The 26,510-nt window shown below is 40.4% G+C and overlaps 1 protein-coding gene across 1 annotated transcript in view; it reads left to right on the top strand.

The window, feature by feature from the left end:
- The window catches only part of NCAM1 (neural cell adhesion molecule 1), a 111,148-nt gene that overhangs the window by 46,836 nt on the left and 37,802 nt on the right, over nucleotides 1-26,510 (top strand). Inside the window, exons 8-14 of the mRNA XM_036743947.1 lie at nucleotides 1,016-1,158; nucleotides 9,458-9,487; nucleotides 13,116-13,266; nucleotides 13,645-13,829; nucleotides 14,200-14,296; nucleotides 14,704-14,874; nucleotides 17,357-17,488. Coding sequence (XP_036599842.1) covers nucleotides 1,016-1,158; nucleotides 9,458-9,487; nucleotides 13,116-13,266; nucleotides 13,645-13,829; nucleotides 14,200-14,296; nucleotides 14,704-14,874; nucleotides 17,357-17,488 — 909 coding nt within the window. The remainder of the gene's footprint in view (nucleotides 1-1,015; nucleotides 1,159-9,457; nucleotides 9,488-13,115; nucleotides 13,267-13,644; nucleotides 13,830-14,199; nucleotides 14,297-14,703; nucleotides 14,875-17,356; nucleotides 17,489-26,510) is intronic.

Raw genomic sequence — 26,510 nt, 5'->3', positions numbered from 1 at the left:
AGTGAGGTTTTCCAGTATTATCACGTTCTTATGGGAAAGGTTCAGTGCTTTCAGGCTATGATTGTTTTAAATTGAGAAAATTCAATTTTCTCTAATGTTTAATTTGGCTTTTAAATGTTTGTATTCATGTGCATATACCTGAAACATTTAGGAAATGAACTCATCTTCCCCACTAAATCAGCTCTGCCTTCTAACTTTACTATTTTCATTAATGTTGGCAGCATTCTCCCAGTCACATAGATTTAAAACATCAGATTCACCTTTGATGCTTCCCTTATCATTTTCCAAATTCTGCCCTTTCTTCCTTTATAGTCTATTATACGTGTCTGTCATGCCTGTTCCACCTGATACTCCCTCATACTTGGATTTTTGCAATGGTCTCTCAAACATTCTCCCAACCTCCCTATACACACCAGTCACAAATTAATATTCCCTAAATAGTGCCTTTATCATGCTATTCCCTTGCTTATAAACCATGCATGACTCCCCAGTGATGGTAAGACAAAGTCCAAAAGTCTTAGCCTGGAATTCAAGGCCCCCCCTCCCTAATTTGACCTTACCTATCTTTCCAGCAGTATTTCATGTTGCCTTCCTACATGAACCCTTCACACTAGACAAAGTGGTCTCCTTAATATCCCCCAAACTTGCCTCGTTCTTTTCTTTGTTTATACTTTTTTCCACACAAAATGACCTCCCACCACCCCAACCATATCACCACCTAGTGATGTCTTACCCATTGTTCAAATGTCGTCTTCTCCATGATGCCTTCCCAGTAAGAAGTGATCTCTCATTTGTGAACTCCCATAATATTTATTTTCTTTCCCACTCATGTGATACTTACCAAATATTTCCTTCTATTATAGTTATCTGTGCACACACTGTCTTCTTTACTAGGCTGTGAGCTCATTAGAGATGGGGAACATGTCTCTGCATTTTTGTGTACTTTATGGTGTTCATTGCAGCGAAGATGAAACTCAGATTAACTTACAAAAATGTTTTTTTTTGCTCTTTACAGCAAAACCCAAAATTAACTATGTGGAGAACAAAACCGCCATGGAGTTGGAGGAACAGATTACTCTTACCTGTGAGGCCTCAGGAGACCCTATCCCCTCCATCACCTGGAGAACTTCCACAAGAAACATCAGCAACGAAGAAAAGGTATAATGTCTCCCAGGCTGTCAGAGCCTTGGAACCTAGACTTGAAACAACTCAAGTCTGCCACAGTGCCTGGGCCTCTGTGGTGAGCGGAAAGACATAATATTGTCACCAGGGCACAGAGAGTAGTCCCAGAACCTTCCCATGCCCACTTTGTTGGTATGTCACCCCCTTGAAGTCCAGTCACAACAGAGTGGGGCAAAATCCTTCCTGTATAAGCAAAGGTAGGCAGCGACTCTGGGAGAAGGAGGGCCGGGGAGTTTCAATCTCAGGGGTTATGAAGCTGTGAGGGATGAGGAAAAGCCAAGAACCTGACCCACTGAGTAACAGTGTCAGGTTGCTTCTCTCCATCATCACAGGGACCAAAATGAACCTGTTAATTCTGTTCCTTATATATTGTATGCTCATGCTCTCTCTGTACTGTATGCACAAAACTTTGGTTGCCTTCGTGTCTGCCTGTATTGTTGGTCACATATCAATATCATTTTGTTCTAAAGGCAAAAATAATTAGCAGTTTCAAAATAGAATTTTTTCCCCGCATAATTTGTTACACAGCGTTCTTTACTACATTCAGTGGAGGTTTAGGGAACATTTCAACACCCTTTACAACTCAGTGGAAGAGGTGGTTGAAAACAGTTGGCAATTTTACCTCAAGGGCATGTAAACTTGTATGCCCCTGGAAAGTTCCTTTTTGTTATCAATAATCTACACACTACCCCCCAAAATAAAGTGACCTCATTCTTATCTGACCCTTAACTGGTTTTAATGAGGCCAAATGCAGAAATGTAATTTTAAAGCAAAATGTCACTGCTTCTATCCCATTTAACCAGTTTCATCTCACATGTCCTTCAGGGCTCCATTCTTCCTAGTCAGTCAGAGAGATGATGTGATGGGTAGAGGGCTGGATTTGGAATCAGGAAGACTTGAGTTTGCATCTTGTCTCAGACATTCTTAGCCAAGTCACTTTGGGCAAGCCACTGAAACTCACTCGGTCTTCTCATCTTTGAAATGGGGATGATAATAGCACTTACCTCCCCAAATTTTTGAGGATCATAGTGCTTTTCAGACTTTAAAACACTATATAAATACTAGCTATTATTAGTCGGAACGGCATCATTAACTCAGAAGCAATCCGTCTCAGCTGTGTAAAACGTTGGCAATGGATTCCTTAGTGACTAGAAAACCACAAATCAAAGAATTCCACTGGCCTTCCTGACTGCAGGTAACTCTAGAAGAATCAAGTTAAAAACAAGAAAGAGGCAGAGTCAGTATAGAATCATGGTGTCAGGAATCTCCATTTGACGTGTATGCTTCTGATGCACTCTCCTGCGTTGCCAACAGATAGCCAAAGAGAAAACCCACCGTTCCAAAGAGCCCTTTCCATTAGATTCTCATCTGAAAAACTGCTAAGTATTTTTGGGACTTTCACATGTGCTGTTTGATATCATAGAGACAATATTAAGGAAATTCGGTGTTTATTTTGAGAAATCCCTTCATTGAAATGGGAGTTTTTAAATCTCTGGCTCAGATTTCATCTCTAAGCATGTTTGTTGTATGAATTGAGTATCTGTTTCAGGGCTTAAACCGGAGGGTCTGCTGCTTAGTAAATAGATGTGTCCAAACTGACCGAGGAAATGTATGCTTTTGATCTAGGTCATCACCCACAGTAGGACACTGAAATGTATCTCTGTCCCGGGCGAACAACCATAAACTAATTTCTAAACTCCCTAGGTCTTAGGTCAGAGATACATTAATAGGCCAAGACAGACCAGAAAAATCATTAAGATTTGTGTCCAGGATGCCTGATTTAATGAGCTAATAGTTCCGGATTAAAAATGTAAATCTATTTTCTGTAGAATGGAGACAAACCATCTACCTAATATAGATAGAACCATGAGCATGGTGGGTAAACAGTAAATATGTATATCTATATAAATTATATATAGACATATATATGCCTTGGGTATAGTATGGAATAATTTTTGATGTGACTAAGCTTACCTTATTAGTTTATGTTACCAGTCTTCCTTACTGTTCACTAATTAGGAGGATCCTAGTAACACCAGATTTATGATAGTTTATTTGAATATGTATTGCCTTAACTTTTATGGAAGGTAACATTAGTGATTGTCAGAAGTTCTCTAAACCCCTAAGTGTCATGACATAATATTGTTAACATGCTACCATTGAGAAAAGTATCAGATTCCTTACATGATTATAGTAATGGCGCAGATGAAAGCTGCTTAATCTTATAAGGGTGACATTTAAGAAAATTCAGATATGGGCTACCAGTTCTCTGCTTATAATTGGAATGGTCTAAGCAGCTTTAATTCCAGGCAAAATGAAGATTCTTTTTTTTACTTTAATCCACATAATATAAACATTACCAAATACTAGTAGTGATATGAGTTTCTATAAAAGAAGCCACTTTTTCCTCATTAAATTCAGGGGCATGTTCCAAGCAGATGAAAAGACATAATTTTTACTAATTATGTAAGTAAGGAAGGCTTTTTTGAAACATATTAAAGGACTAGATCAGACAGAATTTGTTGTTGAGTCATTTCAGTTGTGTTGGACTCTTCGTGACTTCATTTGGGGTTTACTCAGCAAAGATGCTGGAGTGGTTTGCCATTTCCTTCTCCAGCTCATTTTACAGTTAAGGAAACTGAGGCAAACAAGATTAAATGACTTACCCGGGGTCATACAGCTAGTTCGTTGTCTGAGGCTGGATTTAAACTCAGGTTTTCCTGACTCCAGGCCCAGTACGCTATCCACCAAACCACCTAGCTCCTCTTAGAATATTAAAAACTGGAAGGGACCTTAGCAAGCATCAGGATTCACATCTTACCTAGATCAGCAATTCCTTCTTCACTGCTCATGCCAAATAACCATGCAGCCTCTCCTTGAAGAGTTTTGGTGGAAGAGAGCTAACTTCACAAGCTTACTTCACAGGCAGTCCGTTCTGTCATCAGACATCCTACTTATTGGAAAGCTCTTCCTTATACCGAGTTGAAATCTGCCTTCCTGTCACTTCTACCATGCCCCTCTGAGGCAGCTCAGAATAAGTCCACTTGTCTTCATGATGTTTCATCCCTTGAGATGTTTGAAAACAACTCTAATATCCCCATGGTCTCGATATCCCAGACTAGCATACCCATTGGGGCAGCTAGGTAGCACCATAGTGCTCAGAGTGCCAGTCCTGGAGTCATGGAGACTCATCATTTTGATGTGGCCTCAGACACTTACTAGCTGTGTGAGCCTGGGCAAATCACTTCACCCTGTTTGCATCAGTTTCCTCATCTGTCAAATGTGCTGGAGAAGGAAATGGCAAAACCACATCTTTGCCAAAACAAACCCCAAATGAGGTCATGAAGAGTCAGGCACAACTGACATAACAGAACAACAACTCCCCATTAGTGTTTCCGGGCATCATGCGATGCCCTGAACTTAGCAAAATACTTCAAATGTGTTCATCCAATGCAAAGCATAGTGGAAATACTGCTGTATTACTTTGGACACCTCTACTAAAGTAATGTAAGAATGAATGAGTTTTGTGGTTGTTTTTCAGCTGTCAAGTCACACTACCGGCTTATGGTCTATCAAGCCAAGTTTTCTACATCCTCTCCTAGTACAGATGATTTTTTTCAACCCACACGTATGGCTTTATATTCATTCCTATCACATCTGTTGTTGGCTTCTGCCCATCATTACAGATTGTCAGCATCTTTTAAAATCTTGATTCTGACATCCACCATAATAGTTATCCCTTTCAGCATTTTGTCAGTTTGATAAACATGTCTCTAACTTCAGCTAAACGATTTATAAAAATGTTGAACAGGACAGAACCAAGTATAAAGCTGCACAGCATATCCCTGGAGATCTTCTGTAGGCTGATACAATACCTTTAGTCGGCACTTTTTAGGGTACAGTAATTTAACCAGCCACTGATCCACCTAATTGTTCTATCATCCCAGCCCACTTTTCTGCATCTTGTCTACAAAGTTATTTTGACAAATTTCCTTTAATGCCTTTCTGAAATCTGAATACAATATTTGTACAGAATTCCTCTGATCTATCAAAAAAGAAAATGAGATGAGTGTGACTTGAGTTGTTCATAGTGAACCCAGGCTGCCTCCTGATGATTACTGCCTTATTTTCCAAATGTTCACAAACCAGGATTGGTGGTAAATACCTATAATACCTGCTACTAAGAGGCTGAGGCTGATGAATAACTTGAACTCAGGAGTCCTGCGTCTCAATAGCACTATACAAAATCTGGCATCTACAATGCACTTCCAGCCTGGGTGAGATAGGGAGACCCAGTCTTGAAAAATAAAATAAAATTACAATAACAGTAACAACTATAACAATAACAACAATAATCTTTTTCTAAGATTTTGCTGCATTTGTTACCAAATTTGCTAGTTTACAGTTTGTATTATTCCCCATTTTCAGTTTTTGAAAACCAGGACATGTTTTACAAAATTTTTTTCATCCTTTATGATTTCTCAAAGATATTAGACAGTGATCCCTATAATCTGCAGCAGCCAAGGTTGGACTTCATGCTGGCCTAGACATGAATTTATTTAAAGGGACTGGAGACTATCTCCTTACTACTCATGGGCTTCAATTCCATCTTAAACAAAGTATTTTCTACCTTTTTCAGCTTAGCTTCAACAGCTATATAGCTGGCTTAAACAATGTCTGGAATAAAGCCATTTAGCTATGGATGAAAAAAGGAAGACAAGGAAAAAAGTCAGAAGGAGAAGAGTGTTTACAGGAAGATATATTAAAGACAACAAACAAAAATAGTTTTTCTGGAAGAGAAAGAATCATAAAATCATAAGATTTCATATTTAGAAGGAACCTAGTTTATCTAGTTCAACCCTCTAGGAGAAAACTGAGTCTGAATATGTATATGTATGTATGTGTGTGTATATATATATATATATATATGTGTGTGTATATATATACATGTATTTCTATATTATATATGTATATGCGGGTACATATGTACCCACATATACACACTATATACCATATATTCCAATGAGTACATATGTGTATATAATGTATACGTATCTATGTTTATATACACCTACATACATATATGTATAGCCAAACCATTTAGATGAGTTTATCCAGTGTTTCTCCAAGAAGGAAAAATTACATAGCAAAAACAAATTTAAAATATATATATATATATATATATATATATATATATATATATATATATATATATATATATATATATATGTGTGTGTGTATATATATATATATAGCAATTTTTAAATAGATTCTAATTACATCAGTGGAATGTTAAATATTTTCTTTAATAAAGTGAATTTCAGTATGAACCAGTTGAAATAATCTTTAGCTCACAAGTCTTTTACACCAGATCCTGACCAACCTTGTCCTTTTTACTTCATGTCTGAGTTAAATCTTGTATCATTCTGAAGCTTAAGTGATAGATAGTAAAGGCCACAGTTACAATCATGCAGTCAGTGACTTCCTAATCAAACACTAAATGCCTTCTTAATGGAAGTGTTATAAGCCTGGAATTAAGTGAGCCCCCAGTCTTTTTTCATATACATAGCTCTAGTATATTGACTTGTTTACAGATTGATCTCCAGACTTAGTCAAATTGCAACTAAGTGATTTTTTTTTGTCAGAACAGTTGAAATAACAGACCAATCAGTGTGTTTCAGATCATCAAGATTACTGGATCAGAATCCACTGTTTAGCAGTTGATTCCTTAGTGATCACCATGACAACCTCTCCCAGTTTAAATTGATATTCATGATGGTTAATCTGGTCATGTATAGAAAGGGAGTCCTTTGCAATAATACATGGCAAGTTGATGTTTCCGTATCATCTTCATAACACCCCCTTCTATCCAGATCCATTTGTAATTTTGCCACATTTTGAACTGTATATGGTGTTACATACCAGACTTCTTCATTATCTAGAACTGTCTATGATTTAATCAGTGTTGATACTCAATCTACCTAACAGATGGTCTTCATGGGTTCCAGTTTTCATGCAAAAAAAAAAACATTCAACATCCCATGATCAGTTTCCTGCTGATGAGCTTCTCTAGACCTAGCTAAGCTGGTCTCTACTCATAGTCAGAATCTTTGCAGGCTGGTAGGACCCACAGGTGCTGACACTTCACTAGTATAAGCAACATTTGGGGAGCCAGGATCACCTCCATGCCAGGGTGAGGCACTGACTTAAAACTGAAGTGCAAGATACCAAAGAAGTTGATTGTCTTTTCCAACACTCAGAAGAGTAAGCCCAATCTCAAAATAAGTCATTAGTTTTGTCATTAAGAGCCTACTTGACCATTTGTATGGATTAAAAAGGATTAAAAAGGCGGGGAAACAAAAAAGGGAAAGAAAAATTTCCTGAGGAGATAAGAGTAAGAAAAAAAAGAAAGACTGAAGCCAAACTCTTCTGATGAATTGAATGCTCAGGGAAAAAAGTTTATATCTGAATAATATAAATAAACTAGATATGATTATGAAAAAAATCAGCCCAGTTTACTATAATTTTTTTTTCTCATACTATGGAAGAGCTACCTGTAGCCACCTGAACTGATTTATTCAGCAGTCTTGGTCTAGTACATTATGCTACGTCCATTCCTAACTTTGCTACTTAAACATAGATGAATTCTTTTAAAATGTCAAATATAAAACAATTCCCACCCAAATTTGTTTTCTAAACTTGGCTATTTGCAGGTTAAATTTTCTTAAGATGGGTCACACATATATTGCAATTGTCTTATCAAGACCAAGGCATAGTCTATTATCATATATAGGTATGCAGGGAGTAGGTAAAGCTGCATAAATCAGACATTATTACAGTTAATGGCCATTGAGGCAACTGGGTGGCACAATGGTTAGAGAACTGGCCCTGAAGACAGGAGGACCTGAGTTCAAATCTAGCTCTCAGATACTTACAAAGTGACCCTGGGCAAGTCACTTAACTCCAGTTGCCTCCAAAACAAAACAATTAATGGCCACTGTTCTTAAATATGCAGAACAGTGCAAGAAGAATCAGACTAAAAAGCCTACCTAACATAAAGACAATACTAGGATACAGGTTTTTGAGAAAGCCAGCCCTGCCATGTGATGTGGAATTGGTGATTGAGTTTTTGACACACTATATCGTGTGTTTCTTTTAGACTCTGCATGTTCCTCTGGTCACCTTTTCTGCTTCGTTTCAAGATCATGTAAATAACCCAACATTAGCATCCTCATTCTATCTACAGTGCCTTCCTTGTCTAGAGTGAGCTTTCAATACATTTGCTGACTGACATTCCACAGGCTCCATCTCTGTGTTTCTCATCTCTTTTCTGTCTTCTCGCTATATGAACATCAGTGGTACTCATCCATCCATACCACCCAGTAAAAAGAGCACTGCAACTGTGATATTAGCAGGTGACTTTTGATTCCTGGCTAAGTGAAGTGGATCCCCTAAATTAATCCAAGAACTTAGATATTGGTAGGATAAAAGTCCAAACACCAATATTAGTGTTTCTGAGTTGGCATTATCAGGGACGATGGCTCGCTCCAGAACAGAAACCGATGTTTCTTGCCAAAGACAGTCTTTGTTGTGAGCCTGCCTACCATTCATGCAACACCAGGAAAAACCTAATGGCCTCACTGTAGCATTTCTTGGTGTCTGCAAAGCTTCCTAACCCACAGTCTTAGGAATGACATGATCCCCATTCCCATTGCTTTTCTCTTTGGTTCTTGCCTTTTTTTACAAGATGGGATTAATTTAATTTTTTGATAGAATGCATGCAAGAAGTTGTACAATGCATGAGCACACAACACTATTATCGTGTCTGTGTGACACCATATAATAAAATAAAAGAGAGGAAACCTGCTCTATAAATATCTCAGGGTTGTGTGTTCAGGACTATTAGACACAGTCCAATGGCACCCCTAAGATATATTTATAGATGTTCTGAATGTGCAGTCTAATGTGTTATGTGCCTATCCACATACATATATCCATATATGTGGATACAAAATGCAAAAGAACAGAGCATATTATCTTGGAATTTTTTTTAGCTTTCCAAAGATTATTCAACTTAAAATGAATGAGAAAACCATAAACAACAAAGTGGGAAGTGAACACACTACTGAAAACGGGCCCTTGGCAAAGAAAAAAAGTCCTGAATTGAAAGGAAGCTGCATGTGCACGGAATGCAGTGTGATGCATCTACTACCTAAAGCAACATGTTGTAAAATTTTACTGCTTTCTTGTTGTGTTTTATATCTGTTCTCTCCAGGCTTCGTGGACTCGACCAGAGAAGCAAGAGGTATAGCTTATCTGACCACTAGCCAGTTCTTAGCATTTGAAAGCATAACTTAACCCAACATTACTACAATAATTAGATATACTCAACTAATTAGTGATTTAGTTTGATTAAAGAATAGGTCAATAGTATATATACATAATAGTATATTCCTTTGCAATAGTGTCATTTGGAGTTGAGCAAGCAAGTTATGTTGGGAGTGGATGGAGAAGTTTTGTTTTCCGAAGCTGACTATGGTTTTGAAACTACCATGTTCCCCTGGTGTGCCAGGGAAATTATATATGTATATCCTAGGAATCAAGTTTACAAAAACTAATTTTCCCAATTCATGATCCAGGCACTTTTAAAATCACAGAACACTCTGTTTCTCACCTGGCTGGGATGGCTTTGGATCTTAAAGTTTAACAGTTCAGACGCCTGACAGCTTACCCTTGTTCCTTCCAGCTCAACTCATCTTGTTGCTCATATCCCTTATTACCAGAAATCTTTTATTAAAATGATTGCATCACATTCCATCCCCAAAACAGTGCATCGGCAATTCTTGGTAGGTGTTTGCCCATATGAGTGTTTCCAAATCAAAGAACTTATCTGTTATTTTTTAAAATTAAATTCATGAACTTGGGGTGATTTGGTGCTAACATTTTTGTATTTTTCACACAAGTGTACTTTTGTAAAAAAATTAATTAGATTTGATGTGTGATTCACAAAGAAGCTTCTTACTTCTCCTGGGGAAATGTGGCATATAGTTCCAATACTAAAATCAAATATCAGTCTATTAAATTCCCATTATTATTATGAGAGACCTTTGTGACAGCTCTAGAAGTGAATGCAAGTATTGGTTATTATATTCCAAGTGCTGCATCCCCAAGTTCCAACTCATGAGCACACCTGTCATTCTCTTTGGTCCTGTTATTTTAATGCAGTACAAGCTAAAAGCTATTGCTTCAGATGAGGGTCAAGGCTTTATAACACCTACCATTTCACCCGAGTATGACAAAGAGAACCCCAGTATTTTTTTCAGATTAATTTTGACATTTCAGTCCCTATGAATGTAGCCTATGGAAACCCTAAATCCTTTTTTTTGCTAAATTGCATGCATTCATCCTCCTAGATTTTCAGATGTATTGGTAACTATACAGACACATGACTGACCTGTTCAGATCATAGATAAAATAAATATTTAATGCTGTTTAGTATTTAGAATCTACTGCCTTCTCCCAGGCATTAACATTCATTTCTGCACTTGTACCTGCTGCCATAGTTGTATCTAATTCATTATGTCCTCTTTTTGTATCATATCTTCTTTTCTGTCGAAAGGAGTGTGGTTAAGTGCACTTCCTCTCTCACGTGCTTCCCCTCTTTGACCACAGGAATTGCTTAGTGTTCATACGCGAGATGATTTATTACCTCAATCATGAAATTATTGGGATTATGGGAAAGAAGAAACATGAGTTGTTAGTTGTTAGCCACTCATGGACAGCTACAAATCTCCTTCTGCCTGACCCTGGATGTTGGGGAAGGAGAAAAGGGAGTAGAGATGTGAAGGGAGGGGGAGGGACTAAAAGCATTATTATTTTAAATAAATGACAGTCTCTTAGCCCCAAAGAAAGCAGAACCCTTCGTTTTCCAGAAGAGCCCTTAGGTAGCATATTTCATTCTTCATATAATTGTGTTGCAGGCGAATGACTCCCTAGGGACCCGGATATTGCTTCTTCCCTTCCCCTCTGTTTTGTCTCATTTAGAGACAGAGAACAAAACGCAGAAGAAAACTGTTTTTTTTCATAATGTGGGGTCCTAGGACACTTTGTTTTCATATGCTTTGTAGGAAGTGAGGCAGGAAAGGGGTTTGAGTGAAGGAATAGTCATAACCCTTCCTCCCATGCCCTTGACTTGTATCTTTCTCTCCCTCCATTCGCATCCAAATATTTGGATAATAATATGCCTCTGGCTTAATCCTGGTGCCCAAGTAAAACATTCCAACAGGAAACAAGCCTAGAAGCACTGAAATCTTTGTGTATCAATTCTGAGGGAGACCCGAAAACATCGGATACAAACGCTCATATTCATTTCTCTCTCAGGTTTTGGGTTTTTTTTTTTTGTTTTTTTTTGTCGCTATTATCTGTTACGAGATGCCTCATATAGCACACCCAGAAGATCTGTTGATAGGAAATTAAAGAAATTTTCATACAGAAAAAAATTGGGGAAAGGAAAGGAGGCCAAGTAGCCTGTATTTTAAGTTCCTTTTAAGCTTTTTTTTTTTTTTACCAGATAGCCTGAGCTTCATCCCCTGATTTTCTTTTTATTGTTTTACCCCATGTTCTATTTTTCTGTGGAAGATATTTTATCTCTTTGACTACAGTATTTTTTAGAGATATTCTCTTTACATAGGGAATAAGAAACCCTCAAACAGATCCTAGCTATGCATCAAACTCCTATTTCAGTCATTGATTGAAGCCAGAATAGCAGACAGTCTATGACACTGAACTGCTGAGGGCCAAGCTTCCACCCTTCTCATCCTCAAGTAAGCAAGCCAAAGGGATCCCAAAGTCAGGACAGTCTTTCATTCCTAGAAGCTCTAAACAAAGCATTGTAACACCCAATCAGAAAGTTGTCTTAAGCTCAAGAATAGCAGCACCCCTTCCCAATGCTAGTCTCTTTAATGATGGGTGGCATGTCCAGAAACCCACTTGTACCAAATAATTTTACCCTTTTACACCTTTAAGGGGAAAGCCCTCAGGACTATCCCAATATCCACTGACTGAGCATAGTTCTCTTTTTTTCTTATTGGCTCATAATGATAAGTGTGGAACCCTCAGAAGCAAATTGCAGCATCTCATTTCCAAAGAGGAGTACGGTGATGGTTAGGATTTTTAGGTCTTTGCCCAAGAATCTCTGCTACTTATGAATATTGTGATGAGCTGGTTATACAATTGGCCCTACATTCAGCATTTTAAAAAAATTCTAAATGAATATTTTGATAGAAAAATGAAAGGGGCAGAAAACAGAAATATCTTGTAAAGATAGAGTTTTCCTTGGCAAGTGTTAGGCATATCATAATTTTCTATTGAAGGATGCCAACTCCTTAGAACTGAAACTGATAGGCAGACTACTGGAAAATCAATCCATAGGCATTTGTTGTCTGCCGTGTGCTAGGCACTATGCTATACCCTGGGGATACAAAGAGAAAACTAAAATAACCCTTGGTCTCATTGAGCTTACAGATTCTCAAAAAAGGAGGAGGGGGCAGGGATATGTTTTTGAGTCTTGGAAAAACCACCAGCCAGAACTTTGCCTTAAGCATTACTTACCCAAGCCCTACCCAGATCCTACCCAGTAGGACTTCTTTTCCTTCCTCCTCCTGAAGCTCTTCCTACACCTAACTTTAGTCTGATTGGTACTCACTGATTCCCCAAAACACCACTTCAGTATCTTGGGTGCCATCTTGAGCCTCCCATAACTTCTTAGTGTGCGGCTCAGACATATTAGGTTAGGGGCAGCAGTGGGGAGGGTCAGAGGATCTAAAATTTATCAAAATGAGAGAAATCTCCACCCTCTTAGACTGCTCCCTCCCTCCTGTCACTCACCTCATACAGCTCACTTTCTGACCCTCTCTCCCTTATCCTCCCCTCAGACTCTGGACGGGCATATTGTGGTAAACAGCCACGTGCGAGTGTCATCGCTGACACTGAAGAGTATTCAGTACACAGACGCCGGAGAGTATATCTGCACAGCCAGCAACACCATTGGCCAGGATTCCCAGGCTATGTACCTCGAAGTACAATGTAAGAAACTGCTTGAGAAAGGAGCATAGAGGGAAGGGGCAATTCAGTGTTGCTAGGATTCTGACACCATGTTCATGTTAACCTCTGGGCAGCATTCCTGATATCCTGGAGAGGAGACTGGATGCATCGTCCAGAATATCATAGAAGGATTTCTGCCCCTTTCCAGCCCTAAACAAATCCCTGACTAACCCCTCTTCCCTTTGATTCTGTTTAATGCTGCTTCTCATGGTCACATAAGTAAGTCAAGCTCTCCAGATGGATAGTTCTGCCCTGAACACAGCCCTTCCTTATTTAAGGATTGTTAGGTGCTACCAAGTTCACCCCACTACACCAACAGAGAGTCTCTTGCCAGGCTACTGAAGTCTTCCTTTGTTTCAGATGCCCCCAAGCTTCAGGGCCCCGTGGCTGTGTATACCTGGGAAGGGAACCAGGTCAACATCACCTGTGAGGTATTTGCCTATCCCAGTGCCACCATCTCCTGGTTCCGAGATGGGCAACTGCTGCCAAGCTCCAACTACAGTAATATCAAGATTTACAACAGCCCTTCTGCCAGCTACCTGGAGGTAAGGGTCAGGGAGGGAGGAGAAGATGCATGGCCTAACCAGGGGCAGACTCCTGTCTGCAGCAGAAATGCTCACTCCTGCTCATCCAGCTTAAGGTGACCACTGGCTGGAGAAGAGTCTGAGCTTGACTCCAGACTCCACATCAGCCATAGGGATCCTATTTCTGGAGTCAGCTCTGCCACACCATCAGAAGTCCTGTCTCCCTGAAGTTCTTTTCTTTACCCTGCTCTAATTTAAGCCTGGAGCCAATGCATTTCGCTTTACAAAAACCTCACGCCAAATAGGATAAAACTAACCAATGACCAGCAATGCCTGTGGCCACCACTATGGGACACTGATAACCCTGATCCTTCCACTCCTCTTCCTGAAGGTGACCCCCGACTCTGAGAATGACTTTGGAAACTACAATTGTACTGCAGTGAACCGTATTGGTCAAGAGTCCTTAGAGTTCATCCTTGTCCAAGCAGGTGAGTGTCACAGGATCCCTCATGCATCTTAAAGGTATTTGGAATGTTTGGATGAGTAAGATAGGAAGGGTAAATAACTAGGAATGGGGAGGAAGGGCCTCTTTTTGCTGGCAATAGGAGCAAAGCCCTGGGGTCATAAGAGGAGAAGGTAAAGCTTTAGAAGACTTGGGTTAGTAGGGATGGAGTATTATAGAAGTCAGGACAGAATTTGAGAGCCATGAGGGTCAATAGCTTTTAAAATGGCTTGGTAAGGAAGTCAGGAACAACACACTCTTTAAGGAGAGGATATTCTATAAGAAGACAAGTTCAGATTAATGGGAGCCAGGGGCGGTAGTATGATGCAGGCCTGGAGTCACATTGAGGTTCGTGGGTCCCCCTCCACATCACCAGCTCTGTCCTCACCGCAGATACTCCATCTTCACCATCCATTGACGAAGTGGAGCCATATTCCAGCACGGCACAGGTTCACTTTGATGAGCCTGAGGCCACAGGCGGGGTGCCCATCCTCAAGTACAAAGCCGAGTGGAGAGTTGTGGGTGAGGAGATGTGGCATTTCAAGTGGTATGATGCCAAGGAAGGTAAGATCATTTGCTGCTTCTAGAATTTTATACACTATGTCAGTCAAGGGATAGGCAACTCCTTAAATTATCTCCATAGTCACCAGGCCCCAGCAGCTTGCTCAGACGATTAGTCCTTAATTCCCAGTGCAGATAACGGAGCACATAGAGCCGTTTGTCACTCATGCCACCACCCCATAGCCATAACCTGTGTTCTTCTGCCTTGGGGCCCCATAACTTTCCCCAGAATCCTATCAGAGTGACGGTACAAGCCTAACCTGAGGCAGGTCTATACTTCACAGTAAAGTACTTCAGTATTTAGCCCAGTAATCAGGGCCAGGCCTTTATGATTCCAGTTCAGGCACATAGAAAGCCAATCTCTATAGACCCTAGGAGGTATTAGCCTTGAGTTTTGGAGATCCATGTTCATAGCCTGGTCCTGACATTTCCTGTGTAACCTTGGGTGAGTTATGTCAAGCTTTGGTTTATTCACTTGTCAAATAGGAGCTATCAAGTAATTACCATTTAATCCCACAAGCATTTTTAAGAATCTACTATGTGCTAGGCATTGGGCTAGGCACCAGATACAAGGGCAGCAACAAAACACCCTTGGCCTCATCTTACATTTTCCATTACCTGCCTCACATCATAGGGTCCTAGAAAGTAAGGATTGTTCCATTTTTTTATATTTTTATCCCCAGTGCCAGGCACAAAATAGGTGCTTAATCATTGTTTGTGGGTTTACTTTGTGAAATAATCTGGTACAAATTCATAACCCTTTCCATCCTGAACATTCACAGCAACCACCAACTAATAGATAACATGAATTTAGTGGATGTAATTTCATTTTAATATTAGACACACACACATGGCACAAGATAAATCTGGTGAAGCTAGCATACATACAGTCCTATAAAGTTTTCCAAATTATTTCTTGGATGATTCCCCCCCCTAAATCAGGGGTGGAGAACCTGTGGCCTCAAGGCCACATGGGGCCCTCTAGGTAGGTCCTCAAGTGCAGTCCTTTGACTGACTCCAAACTTCACAGAACAAATCCCCTTAAATCCTCCCCTCCTTCCTACTTTCCCTATTACTCTAGAGGACACCATCCTCTGGTGTTTCTGGACTCCTCACTATCCAGCCTCTCATAGGCAATCTCTTACCAAGGCCTACAGATTTTACCATTGCAACATCTCTGGCATACTCCCCCATCTCTCCTCTGACACCGCCACCATTCTGGTGCACACCTTTACCACCTCAGCCTGGATTATTGCAATAGCCTCATGGTGGATCTGCCTGCTTCAGTTCTGCTCTCACTCCAATCCTTCCTCCATTCAGCCACTAAAGTGATTTTCCTGAAGCTCGGGTCTAATCGTGTAAATGGCATCAGCCCCCCTAACTCAGTAAACCCCGGTGGCTCCCTATTGCCCCTAGGATCAAATACAAAATGCTCCATTTGGCATCTAAAGATCTTCGTATCTTATCCCTCTCCTACCTATCCAGTCTTCTTACGCCTTACTCCCCAACATGTATTCTTCAGTCCAATGACACTGATCTGCTGCCTGTTCCACAAAGGAGACTGTCCATCTCTCAGCTCTGGGCATTTTCTCTGGCTGTCCCCCATGGCTGGAATCCTCTCCCTCTTCCTGTCCAACTACTGACCTCCCTGGCCTCCTTTAAGCCCCCAACTAAAATCCCACCTTCTACAGGAAGTCTTCCCCAACCCCTCTTAACTCCCTCTGTTAATTATTTCCTATTTATCCTGTATATAGCTTGCTTTGTATATATTTGTTTGAATGTTGTTTTACCCTTTAGATTGTAAACTCCATGAGGGCAGAGACTGTCTTTTGCATCTTTTTGTATCCCTAGCACTTAGCACAGTGCCTGGCACGTAGAAAGGCACTTCATAAATATATATTGATTGATAGGTGATCTGTTTAGGATAGCTCTGTCCTCTGCTAGCATGATTGCTATATACCTGTGTGTGTATGTGTGTGTGTGTGTATATATATATGTATGTGTGTATATGCACATGTGTATATATGTACATATGTGTATATATACACATATCTGTATATTTAACCTCTTCCTAATTCTAACCTCCTTCAAATTCCATCTTAATGTTAGAGTAAAGTAGGTTTTGTTTCCTATGAGAATCTGCAGTTGCAGGGTAGGATCAGAGTGGGTTTAGAAGGAAGTGAGACTGAACCTTAGTTTGGAAGAAGAAAGTCAATATTCAGTAAAGTTTACTAGACTGCTAACCACTTTGTATTATAAATTAATCCTACCCAGGATATCTTCATCAGCCTTTTTCAGTTTCATATGTGGAATGACCTCAGGGTTGGAGTAAAAAAGAAACCACAGTGCTAGGACTTTCAAACCCTCCTCTGAGTTCTCTGTGATATTGTGGCCCGTTCCTCTGAGTTACGATTTGGCTAAATATCTCTCAGTTCATTTGTGATCCTTTCCTCCTCCACTTTGTTCTTTTGTGTGCTCCCAACAGCAAACATGGAAGGTATCATCACCATCATGGGCCTGAAGCCAGAGACAACTTACGCCGTCCGACTGTCTGCCCTCAATGGAAAGGGACTGGGGGAGATCAGTGGGGTCTCCGAGTTCAAAACACAGCCAGTCCGTAAGTAAAGCCAGCTCACCCGCCTCCTTCCCCATCGTCACACTTCCTCTCCTTATGACCACATAGCTACCCTGACTGGCAGTGAAGACCACAGCTGTTTCTTTTTCAGATATCCCCATTCATGGTGGGCCCACCTCTCACTTCTCTGGCCCACATTGATTGTCGATGTACATCTTACTTTAATTCTCTCCCTCTCTCAAGGGAACGTCGTCATATTAGCTAGTGCAGTTTGTTAGAATGGCAGACAGTGAGGAAATCCAGCAGCACCACAGTAAAACAAACAAAAAAATTAAATAGCTCATCGCATTGGGGTTTGCTAGTTATAACTTTAACCCATCACATGTACCTCAAATATGCTGCTACCTGAAGAGTGAATTTAAACACAATTAAATTTCAGTGCTATCCAGAGATTGTTCTTAATACCTGACTCCATCAGTTCTCAGGTTTTAGAAACACAACATGGATACTAATTTGCCCTAAAACCAAATATCCTTGAGGCATATATCAACAAGGGAAAAAGGTATCAAGCAAATAAGGAGATGAGGAAGTACCCCACTCTTGCTCCTTAATATCTTCCCTTCCTATACCCGGCCATGAATAGTGTAATTTAATTTTGTTCAATATTCCTTCCATTTAACTTTCATCTAAGGCTTAGGATCCCTAATTCTTCCTGGCTTCATGAAGTCTTTCCTTTCAGCATTTCCTTCTATTCATTTTCCCCAAGGGAAATACAGAAAGAAAAAAAAACAAACAAACCCGCATGCTGTTCCTCTCCTCCCCACCAAACATTTTCTCACTTTGCTATGGTGATAGCCTACTAGAGTAGTATCTTATTCCTCACACAAAGACCCCTTGCCTTGGAGGTCTCCCAGGCCTTGGAAATCTTCCTTGCTTATTGGACTTTTCTTCGATGGTCTCAGAGTTCCCCAGACTCCCCCTCTGACTGCTATAATTAGAGAATCCCCATTGGAATCTGTCAGGTCCTTTCCTGTGAAGCCAGAAATTATGTTGGATTGATACCTGAGACTGCAGGAGCAATCAGCCCCACCCCTGCACAATAATAGAGAGCCTGCCATATCTTCTTTCTACAAGAATTGTATCTTTAGCTGAATTTCCATTGAACACAGATATGAGTTTGATTTCCAGCTCCATGCACTCTGCCAATTCTATTCATCTCTTTTACATCTTATATTTTTTTTCCCTTGGGTCTGTCTTTTGTCTTTTCTTTTCTTCTGTGTTCCATCCATGGGAAATTGCAGACACCCCTCCTTCACGTAAGTGCCTCTTCATACCTCTCTGCCTGTTTCCATAGTATTATGTTAACATATGTTTGTCATAGTTTTTAATTTAGCTTGAAACCCCATTTTTTTTGCCCTGTAGGAACTGAAGTAGATTATATTGTCCAGGTCCTAACAAAACTGACACTAGTGTAGCCGTCGTGTTCCTGTTAATGTGACTGTCTTGGTTATACCAGGAGGCTAACAATTCCCATTTTAGAGCATGCAGTATTTTAATGTGTATTTTTTTGCCTGTGACAGTTTCTCTATGGCAAGAACCACTGCTTACCTGCAGTGTGTGGCAGAAGGCTGTCTCACAATAAGAGGAATAACCAAGTAGCGTATCATCACCCTTCCTAATGTTAGCTAATTGTCCAGAAAAGAGAACACAGTTTTTTCTTCTCTCTTGCCCTGTCCTAGTATGTCACCCATAGTTATCCAAAGGTCATAGCAATCTGGAGAGATTTCCATGTTCACTCTTATGAGAGAGAAATGAACTTCATTTACTATAGACCATCTCATGGCAGCCAAGAGGCACCAACTCAAGGTAATAGAAATTCAGTTGGAAGAGAAGCTGGTTGTGGAAGGTCCGTGAAACAGCTGGATTTGTGAAGGTGTAATTGACCTCATAGGCATGGTGTGTTACAGAGCCTAAGATATGGGGGCAGCATTATACAGGTGGCTATTTAGGAATTTGGACTGTCAATTCCAAATAATTTTATTCTCTGGTTTCTGATCATCCCAGGACTTTCTGCTGTGAAGTAAATAACGATCAATGATTTACAGCCTAGCTAGAACTGGTCAACCAAGAATGAAAGGCCATCCCTATTAATGCTGTGAGGTTTAAGTAGAGAACACACACAGTGACAAGGGGAGCATCCTACTCTTCAAGGTGCCGGAATTATAATGTGAACCTTAAGGAGGGAAATCTGTAATGTGGATGAACCCACTTTTGCTCTCAATTGGATTTACCCTTTCTATGGAAGCAGAATGCCAGACAATGGAGGAAGGAAGTTCAGTACAAAACTACCCCAAAGGAAATACGGTCAAAAAAGCACCTTGAGCTCTAGTGGTAAAGCTAGTGTCCCTAAAGATTTCAGACCAGTCTGTCTTAATTTATTCCAGAGTTTTGCAGCAACAGCAAAAACTTAGTAGTTAAGTGTGAATGTCCTCTGATTTCCAGTAAGTGTTAAATTCACTTTCTTATCCAAGTTGGATCCTAAGATAAAGAGGTATGAAAGTAGCCAGAGTGGAGGAGAAGGAGGTGTCAAATTAGTCTGACAGTGGTTGTAGGCTGGTATTTTATTCTATTAGTGGGTCTAAGAAAAGCAACTTTTGGGGTGGAGGGAGAGAGGGAGCATCTTTCCTAAATGGACAGAGTGAGTTGGATGTTCCTAAAATAAAATCCCCAGGTTTTATCTCTTGACTGAATATTGGCTCGAATATGTTAAAAATGGGATAAGACCTTCTGAATCACTACCTCAGTAGTTCATGGCTTAATAACAAATCACTTACTATGTCTTTGATTTTGTGTCTTAAATAAAAATGCCAGCAAGAAAAATTTAGTTTTCTCTGAAAGCTAGTCCACTCCTTGATTAAGTGAAACCCTTAAATAGCTAACTAAACTTTAAAAGACTCTTTAATAACAAGGAGAGACATTTAAATTCTTAGTTCTTCTAGTGGGATGAAAATGTATCATTGATGGCTCAAGTCTTCAAAAACCTGATTTAGAAAATGTTGAGGTGAGCTGCCTGGTCGATGCTGACCCTGAAATTGATGAGGCAGCAGGAATTAAATAGCTTTTAGATTCAGGGCCATTAGCTGAGTCATAAAAGCAGATCTCCCTCAATCATATCTTAAAATTATGGCTAAAGAGTTAAAAAGAGAACTGCAAGAGTCACTGTGGTAGAGATAAGAGAGCAATTTTTCATTTCAGCAGAGCAAGGAGTGGCCCGAGGAGGGGCAGAGTAGAATAAAGGAGATAGATCTGAGAAACAGAACTAAGGATGTGCTTTAAGGAGGCGTCTTACCTTTCACACTCAGCTTAGGAGAAAACTTAACCCATGGAATAGTCTGCTGCCATCCACAATTGTCCTGAAGAAGGATAAATTAAATAAACAACCGTTCCTATAACTATGATGAAACCCTACATACTCTTTCTAGGAGGGAGTAACAAGTTTCAGTACGGATGGACCATACTGAATTCAATTCCTTGGAAAACAAGAGGGTTGTCTGAGCTAGCGTGAGCAAAATCATATATGTGCAGGCCATCTTTAGAAGATGGTGAGGTGCTCACAAGGAGCCCAGTTCACTAATGACTTTAATTCAGAACAGTAACTCAGATCCCAGCATATCCCTCCTATAAAGGATAAAGTCAAAACAGGTACAGATGCATAATTCCTCCCACCTTTCTCAGATTTCTAGTAAGTATTAAATTCACCCTCTCATCAGAGTTGGAATATTATTCTCTGAATATATTCTCCTCAGGACAAGGGAGCTATTTCTCTCTAAGAGAAAGAGAAAAAGTGTGATCTGACATCTTGACTAGGGTCCAACTTTCTGTCTGATGTCTCAGAATCCGGTAGGTTGGGAGACATTCTATTAAGGCCTGTGCTATGTGAGCTTGGGCAAGTAATTTAACCTCTCTGGCTTCAGTTTTCTGATCTCTAAAATGATGGAGTTGGACGTTATGACCAACTCTAAATCTATAATCCTTTTGTATTTACTTATCTCATGAGAAAATGCTGATTTCAATGTCTTTGCTATTTATAAGCTGACCTGGTCACAGGAATAACTTTTTGAGTATGAGGGACTAGGGTTTGAATCCCAGATTTGTCACTCATATGACCTTGAGCAAATCACTTGGATTAGATGTCCTTTAAAGTTTCCTCCAGCTCTAATTCTTTGATCAGCAGCAAGGGGACTGATCTTGATGGGCTTCTCTGCTCCATTACCATAAAAATGCAATGAAGCTTCTGCAGGGCATCTGTAAGTCAAACTTACCAGAGCCACAAACACCTAAACAAGACCCATCCTCCTCCTGACATACCAGCTTACTAGACATCTCTTACCTGTTGGGTGATGCCTTTGGCGGCACCTTCATGAGCCTAGGGTGGTGGTGGTTGAGGGGAGGAGGGCTGGTCATTCCAAACATTTAAATAAAGCATGGGCTTTGGAAGTGGGCCTCATCTCACGAGCAGTGTTTGTGTTTTGTGTTTAGCAAGTGTCTGTGTGCCAACAGATTCTTTCTAGATGGAAAGCACATGATCCAGGCTTGATTAAGAGGAAGTTGATTGCCTTTTCAGAGTTGCTAAGAGAAAGCAGGACTAAAGAGATGGTGTTAAAATTTCTCATTAGAGTCTATCCCCCATGATTGAGTCACTAACCTTTAGAATTTAATTGCCTGCATACTACTTCCCTACTTGCCGCTGTGCCAAGCACCAAAACAGGAAAAAATGGCTTCCTATAATGGAGATGGAGATCCAGGATAACTCTGTAATTTAGTGTTTTCTCTTTGCATGATACCCTCAAGATTGCATGGTTTTAAATAAGAACAAAATGCAGACCAAGGTTTTGTGGTAAAAGCACATGAAAGTCTAGCACATCACGTAAGTCAAGTATTTAGGCAATTATCTCAGTAATTGCAGCCAAAATTTTTACTTTTGCCTGAGTTTTCTAAATCTCAAAATCCACACTGTGGTAATTGTATTTCTTGTTTTGATTTGAGTGGATTTTTAATTTCATGGTTGAGGTGCCACCCTCTGGAGGTACAATGAAGACCAAATCATGAGTTGCTTGATCTAATCAAGGCAATGGGATGTGTTGGTTATATGTTAATGGGCCTTTCCTTCTACCTGGTCCAAGTTGGAACCCAGCTCTCAGAGGGTGCTCAGCCATTTATTATTTTGTGGGACATCCTTTATATATTCAGCCTTGAAATGTGGAAGCTACTGAATATTGTTCACATAAAAAAGTAAGAATTGATTGTCTTTCTTCCTACCTTTCTCAGCCTTCTGTTTATATGGGAAAGTTAGGGAAACATCTTTCAGATCACGAGTCATATACCTCGTGGCTATTCAAGTATTCAAAGTTTGATACAGGGGATGTTTTTCAAGGGTGTCAGGAGATGGAATTATGGGTGTATACCTCAGTAGTCCAAATTGTAAATAATTTCATTAAAAAAAAACATTAAATGTCTACCATTCCATGATAATAAAAAATTAAATAGCTTAACTTTTCCAGATGCCATATCTGGAAAATCCTTAAATGCAAAGGAAGGAAACCTATAGCTCACTCCAATGAGAATGTAAGACCTGACCCCAAACAAGGAACCCCTTAACCCTACCTCTCCTAGGCTGAATATAAAGTAACCTTCTGAACACCTCTCTCCCTCTTGTTACGGTGACAGCTGCTCCTATGGAGCTGGCTCCTTGTTTAGGTGAATTCTTATGGCCCCAGCAGATGTTCCCAAATGAAACCTCTTACCTAAGTGACAGGATCTGGCACCCTCAAGGTTTTAAAGATAGTGAGACTGTGGCCCTCTCTTTTCTTGTTCTGTTTGGTTACTAGTCTTGTTTTCCTGCACCTCCTTCCTCTTCTCCCCTCATACTGGCATCCTTGGGTTTTGCCTTTCCGGCTTCCGTATGATAACTGTGTGTTTTGGTGAAATGACTTCCCTTTTTTACCTTCGACTCTCTTTCTTTAGCGACTCCTGCTAGTCCTTCCTCCCATGCTACATTGTCTGCCTCAGACAGTGAGTATCATCTCCCCCCGCCCCATCCATCTCTCTGCATGTTGCCTTCCACCAGCTGTAGCGCAGTCTGCCTAATGTTATCTCCTTAGCCAGGTAATGATTAAACTCAGTTGGTATCTGGATGGTAGATACCAGAAGTTGGGCTTGAGGGAAGCAAACCTCATGACAAAGAGGAATCAGGCCTCTCGGATTCATGGGAAATGAGCTTTCCCAGGAAGAGAGTAGTTAAAATGCATTGCTCTGCTCAGGAAGCCCCCTGCACCACTTCTAACACTGCCTTGGTATTGCAGTATCTAGCATATCCTCAGTGGAGTAGGGCCAGAACTGACCTTTGGAGGAGAAACTTGGTTTAATACCACCCCCCAAAAAATAGCCAAGAAAAATGTGTGTACTGAGGTGTAGGGGGAAGAGAATGGACAGGGGAAAAATCATTTAGGGGTGGGTGGCTTTTTTATACAGTATTTTGATTAACATAGTTGAGTCCAGAACTTAAAAGTAGATAATGAGTCATATGGGTTTTGTCTTACCTAAAAATACATCTATTCTCACTAATATTTGTGTCAAGGGCATAGGAGATGAAAACCTGGCCTAGTGTTTGAACACAGTTGCGCCTGGCAATAAGTTTACTTAGAAACAAGTCACCCTAGTTACTTTCTGCATGCCTCCGTTCCTTTTCTGAAAAGTGGGAGTAACAGTCCCTTCCTGAGTTATTCTGTGGTGATAACGACAACATCTAAAGTTTTCAAATCCTGTTTTGCTTGCCCTGAACCGAGCGCTGACAGGCCTATCAATGGTATTTCCTAATCACTCTAGCTGAGCCTTGCCCATCTCTGCTCCCACCGCATCTTTCTTATGATCCCTCAACTACTCTGGAGAGCACAGGGATCCAGGGCAGCCTACTCTGATAACTTCAGAGACCCGCCCCCACCCCAGCCATACACACACACCCTGTGACTTCTATAAATGTCAGCTTGGGCAAAAGCAGATGTTAGCAGACAGGAATAATGATAATGTCCTGGTATCATGGCACAAGGCCACAGATGTGCCAGTGAAGGGGCCACCATTTGACTGTTAGAACTTGGCTCCTCTGCTTCAGGGGTGAGCAAGCCTGCTGCTGTGGGGGGGCTTGGGAACAGGAAAACAATGCTTTGGAACCCCTCTGCCCTTCTCCCCTTGGTCTAGGATCATCTCACCCCCACATTTTCTTCTTATCACTTCTAGGCCTTTTCATCAAGATACCTAAATAATTTCCATAAAAAAATACCCATTTAATATTTATAAATCCTTCCCTGTGGAGAAGAAACTTTCTCCTTAACTGTCACTATCTTTACCTGATTACGATATTTTAAACACACACATACACACATATCTATATATGAAAATCCATAATTTATCTCTATGCTTTGCTTCACCTTTCTATGTCCTTTCTATCCTTCATGTTCCCATAGCAACCTGGCCTTCTCCTACCCTTCCAGCCACAGAACCAACTAGTGAGTACGAAAAATAGCTGCTCTCAACCAGACCTCTGAGTGTCACTCGACAGAGAGCAGACTTCGGGTTTAAAGCAATGAAGCTTCCCCCCACCCCCATCCTGATTTACTCATTCTTTAAGCAGCAAGTTATAACTGCATGAAGACTCTAAGCCTGGCATGGTCACCTAAGCATGCTGCTCTGCCTTCTTTGTCGAGGGGGCAAACACTCCTTGAGCAAGGAATGCCTGGATTGATGATTACTGTGCCTACAAAATGTCAATTCCACTTTTACTCTCAGGCTGAACAGAGAATGGGGCCAAGAGAAGGGATGAGATAGAAGAAGAGCACCTCCCGGGGCATTTTCTCCCCCAAAAAAATGCAAAAATGTTTTTAAAATGAGAGGGAAGGAAGGAAGCATCAGGGAGAAATGATGTCTTGTGGAAAGTGACTTGAGAATCAGGGTGGAGTGAGGAAAAACTGCTTTCTGAAAACATGCTCTTTGTGTCCAGGACATTTGTCGGGAGGAGTATTCTGTCTCCTCTAAAGCCTTCATATTATTTACCATCAAGAAGGAATATACAGAGAAGCCAATAGCCTGGGCTCCTGTTTGTCATGAGCTACTTGGAAGTCCAGAGGACAAGTAGAAGTAGTTCGATTTTATATATTTATATTTATAGAAGAACGGTATTTAATGTCTTCCTCCTCCTCCTCCTCATCACCATCATAGCTAGAATTTGCAGAATATGCAAACTATAGAAGAAACTGTGACATAGTAGATAAAGTGCTAGACTTGGAGTCAAGACCCGGTTTCAAATCCAGCCTCTGACATTCAGTAGCTGAGTAACCTCCAGTAAGTTTCTAAAGAAACTCCCCTAGGGCTTGTCTTAGTAGATAAGAAGTAGATATCTTAGTAAGGAGATGGATCATAATCTATCTTAGTATCATGAATTCCCCTCACTTTTAAAAAAAAACTCATAGGTCCTTTTTGTATTTTGCAAACACAGTTCAGCTGAGCTTTTAGTGGGGGCCAAGTCTCACCGGTCACATTCTTCTCCAAGCTCCTATTTTTTCATACTGATATGACAAAAGGATCCTGGATGTTGAGGACACAGGTTCCTTGACAGGACAGCATGGGTGTGCATTGCAGTGAATAAGCTATAAGGAAAATAGTAGACTTGTGTTTTTAAAAATTAACTGAGTGTGGAGTGAAATTTAACCATATTCATCCTTATAAGACTATATATTTTATGCTTGAGTGTGAAAAGCCAAAAAAAATCAAAGGTATAAGGCATGTATCTTTCCACTACCCCTCTCCTCACCCTCAAGATTTCCATTCCATATGAACAAAGAATAAGAAGATTTTCTGTGGTTTGATGTGTTGCATGAAATCATTCCTTTTCTGCTCAAGAACATGGCTTACGGCCTCCTTTCTCAGCATTCTCCCTGTGTGTGCACCACACAGAATTTTAATTCCTGATGCTTTTGAAGTAGAAGTGTATCACTTTGCTAGAGAGCAGAGC

The sequence above is a fragment of the Trichosurus vulpecula genome, chromosome 2 (assembly GCF_011100635.1).
Source record: "Trichosurus vulpecula isolate mTriVul1 chromosome 2, mTriVul1.pri, whole genome shotgun sequence".
Lineage (NCBI taxonomy): Eukaryota > Metazoa > Chordata > Mammalia > Diprotodontia > Phalangeridae > Trichosurus > Trichosurus vulpecula.
Note: the sequence above shows the minus strand (reverse complement) of the source record. Positions and strands in the feature narration are given on the sequence as shown.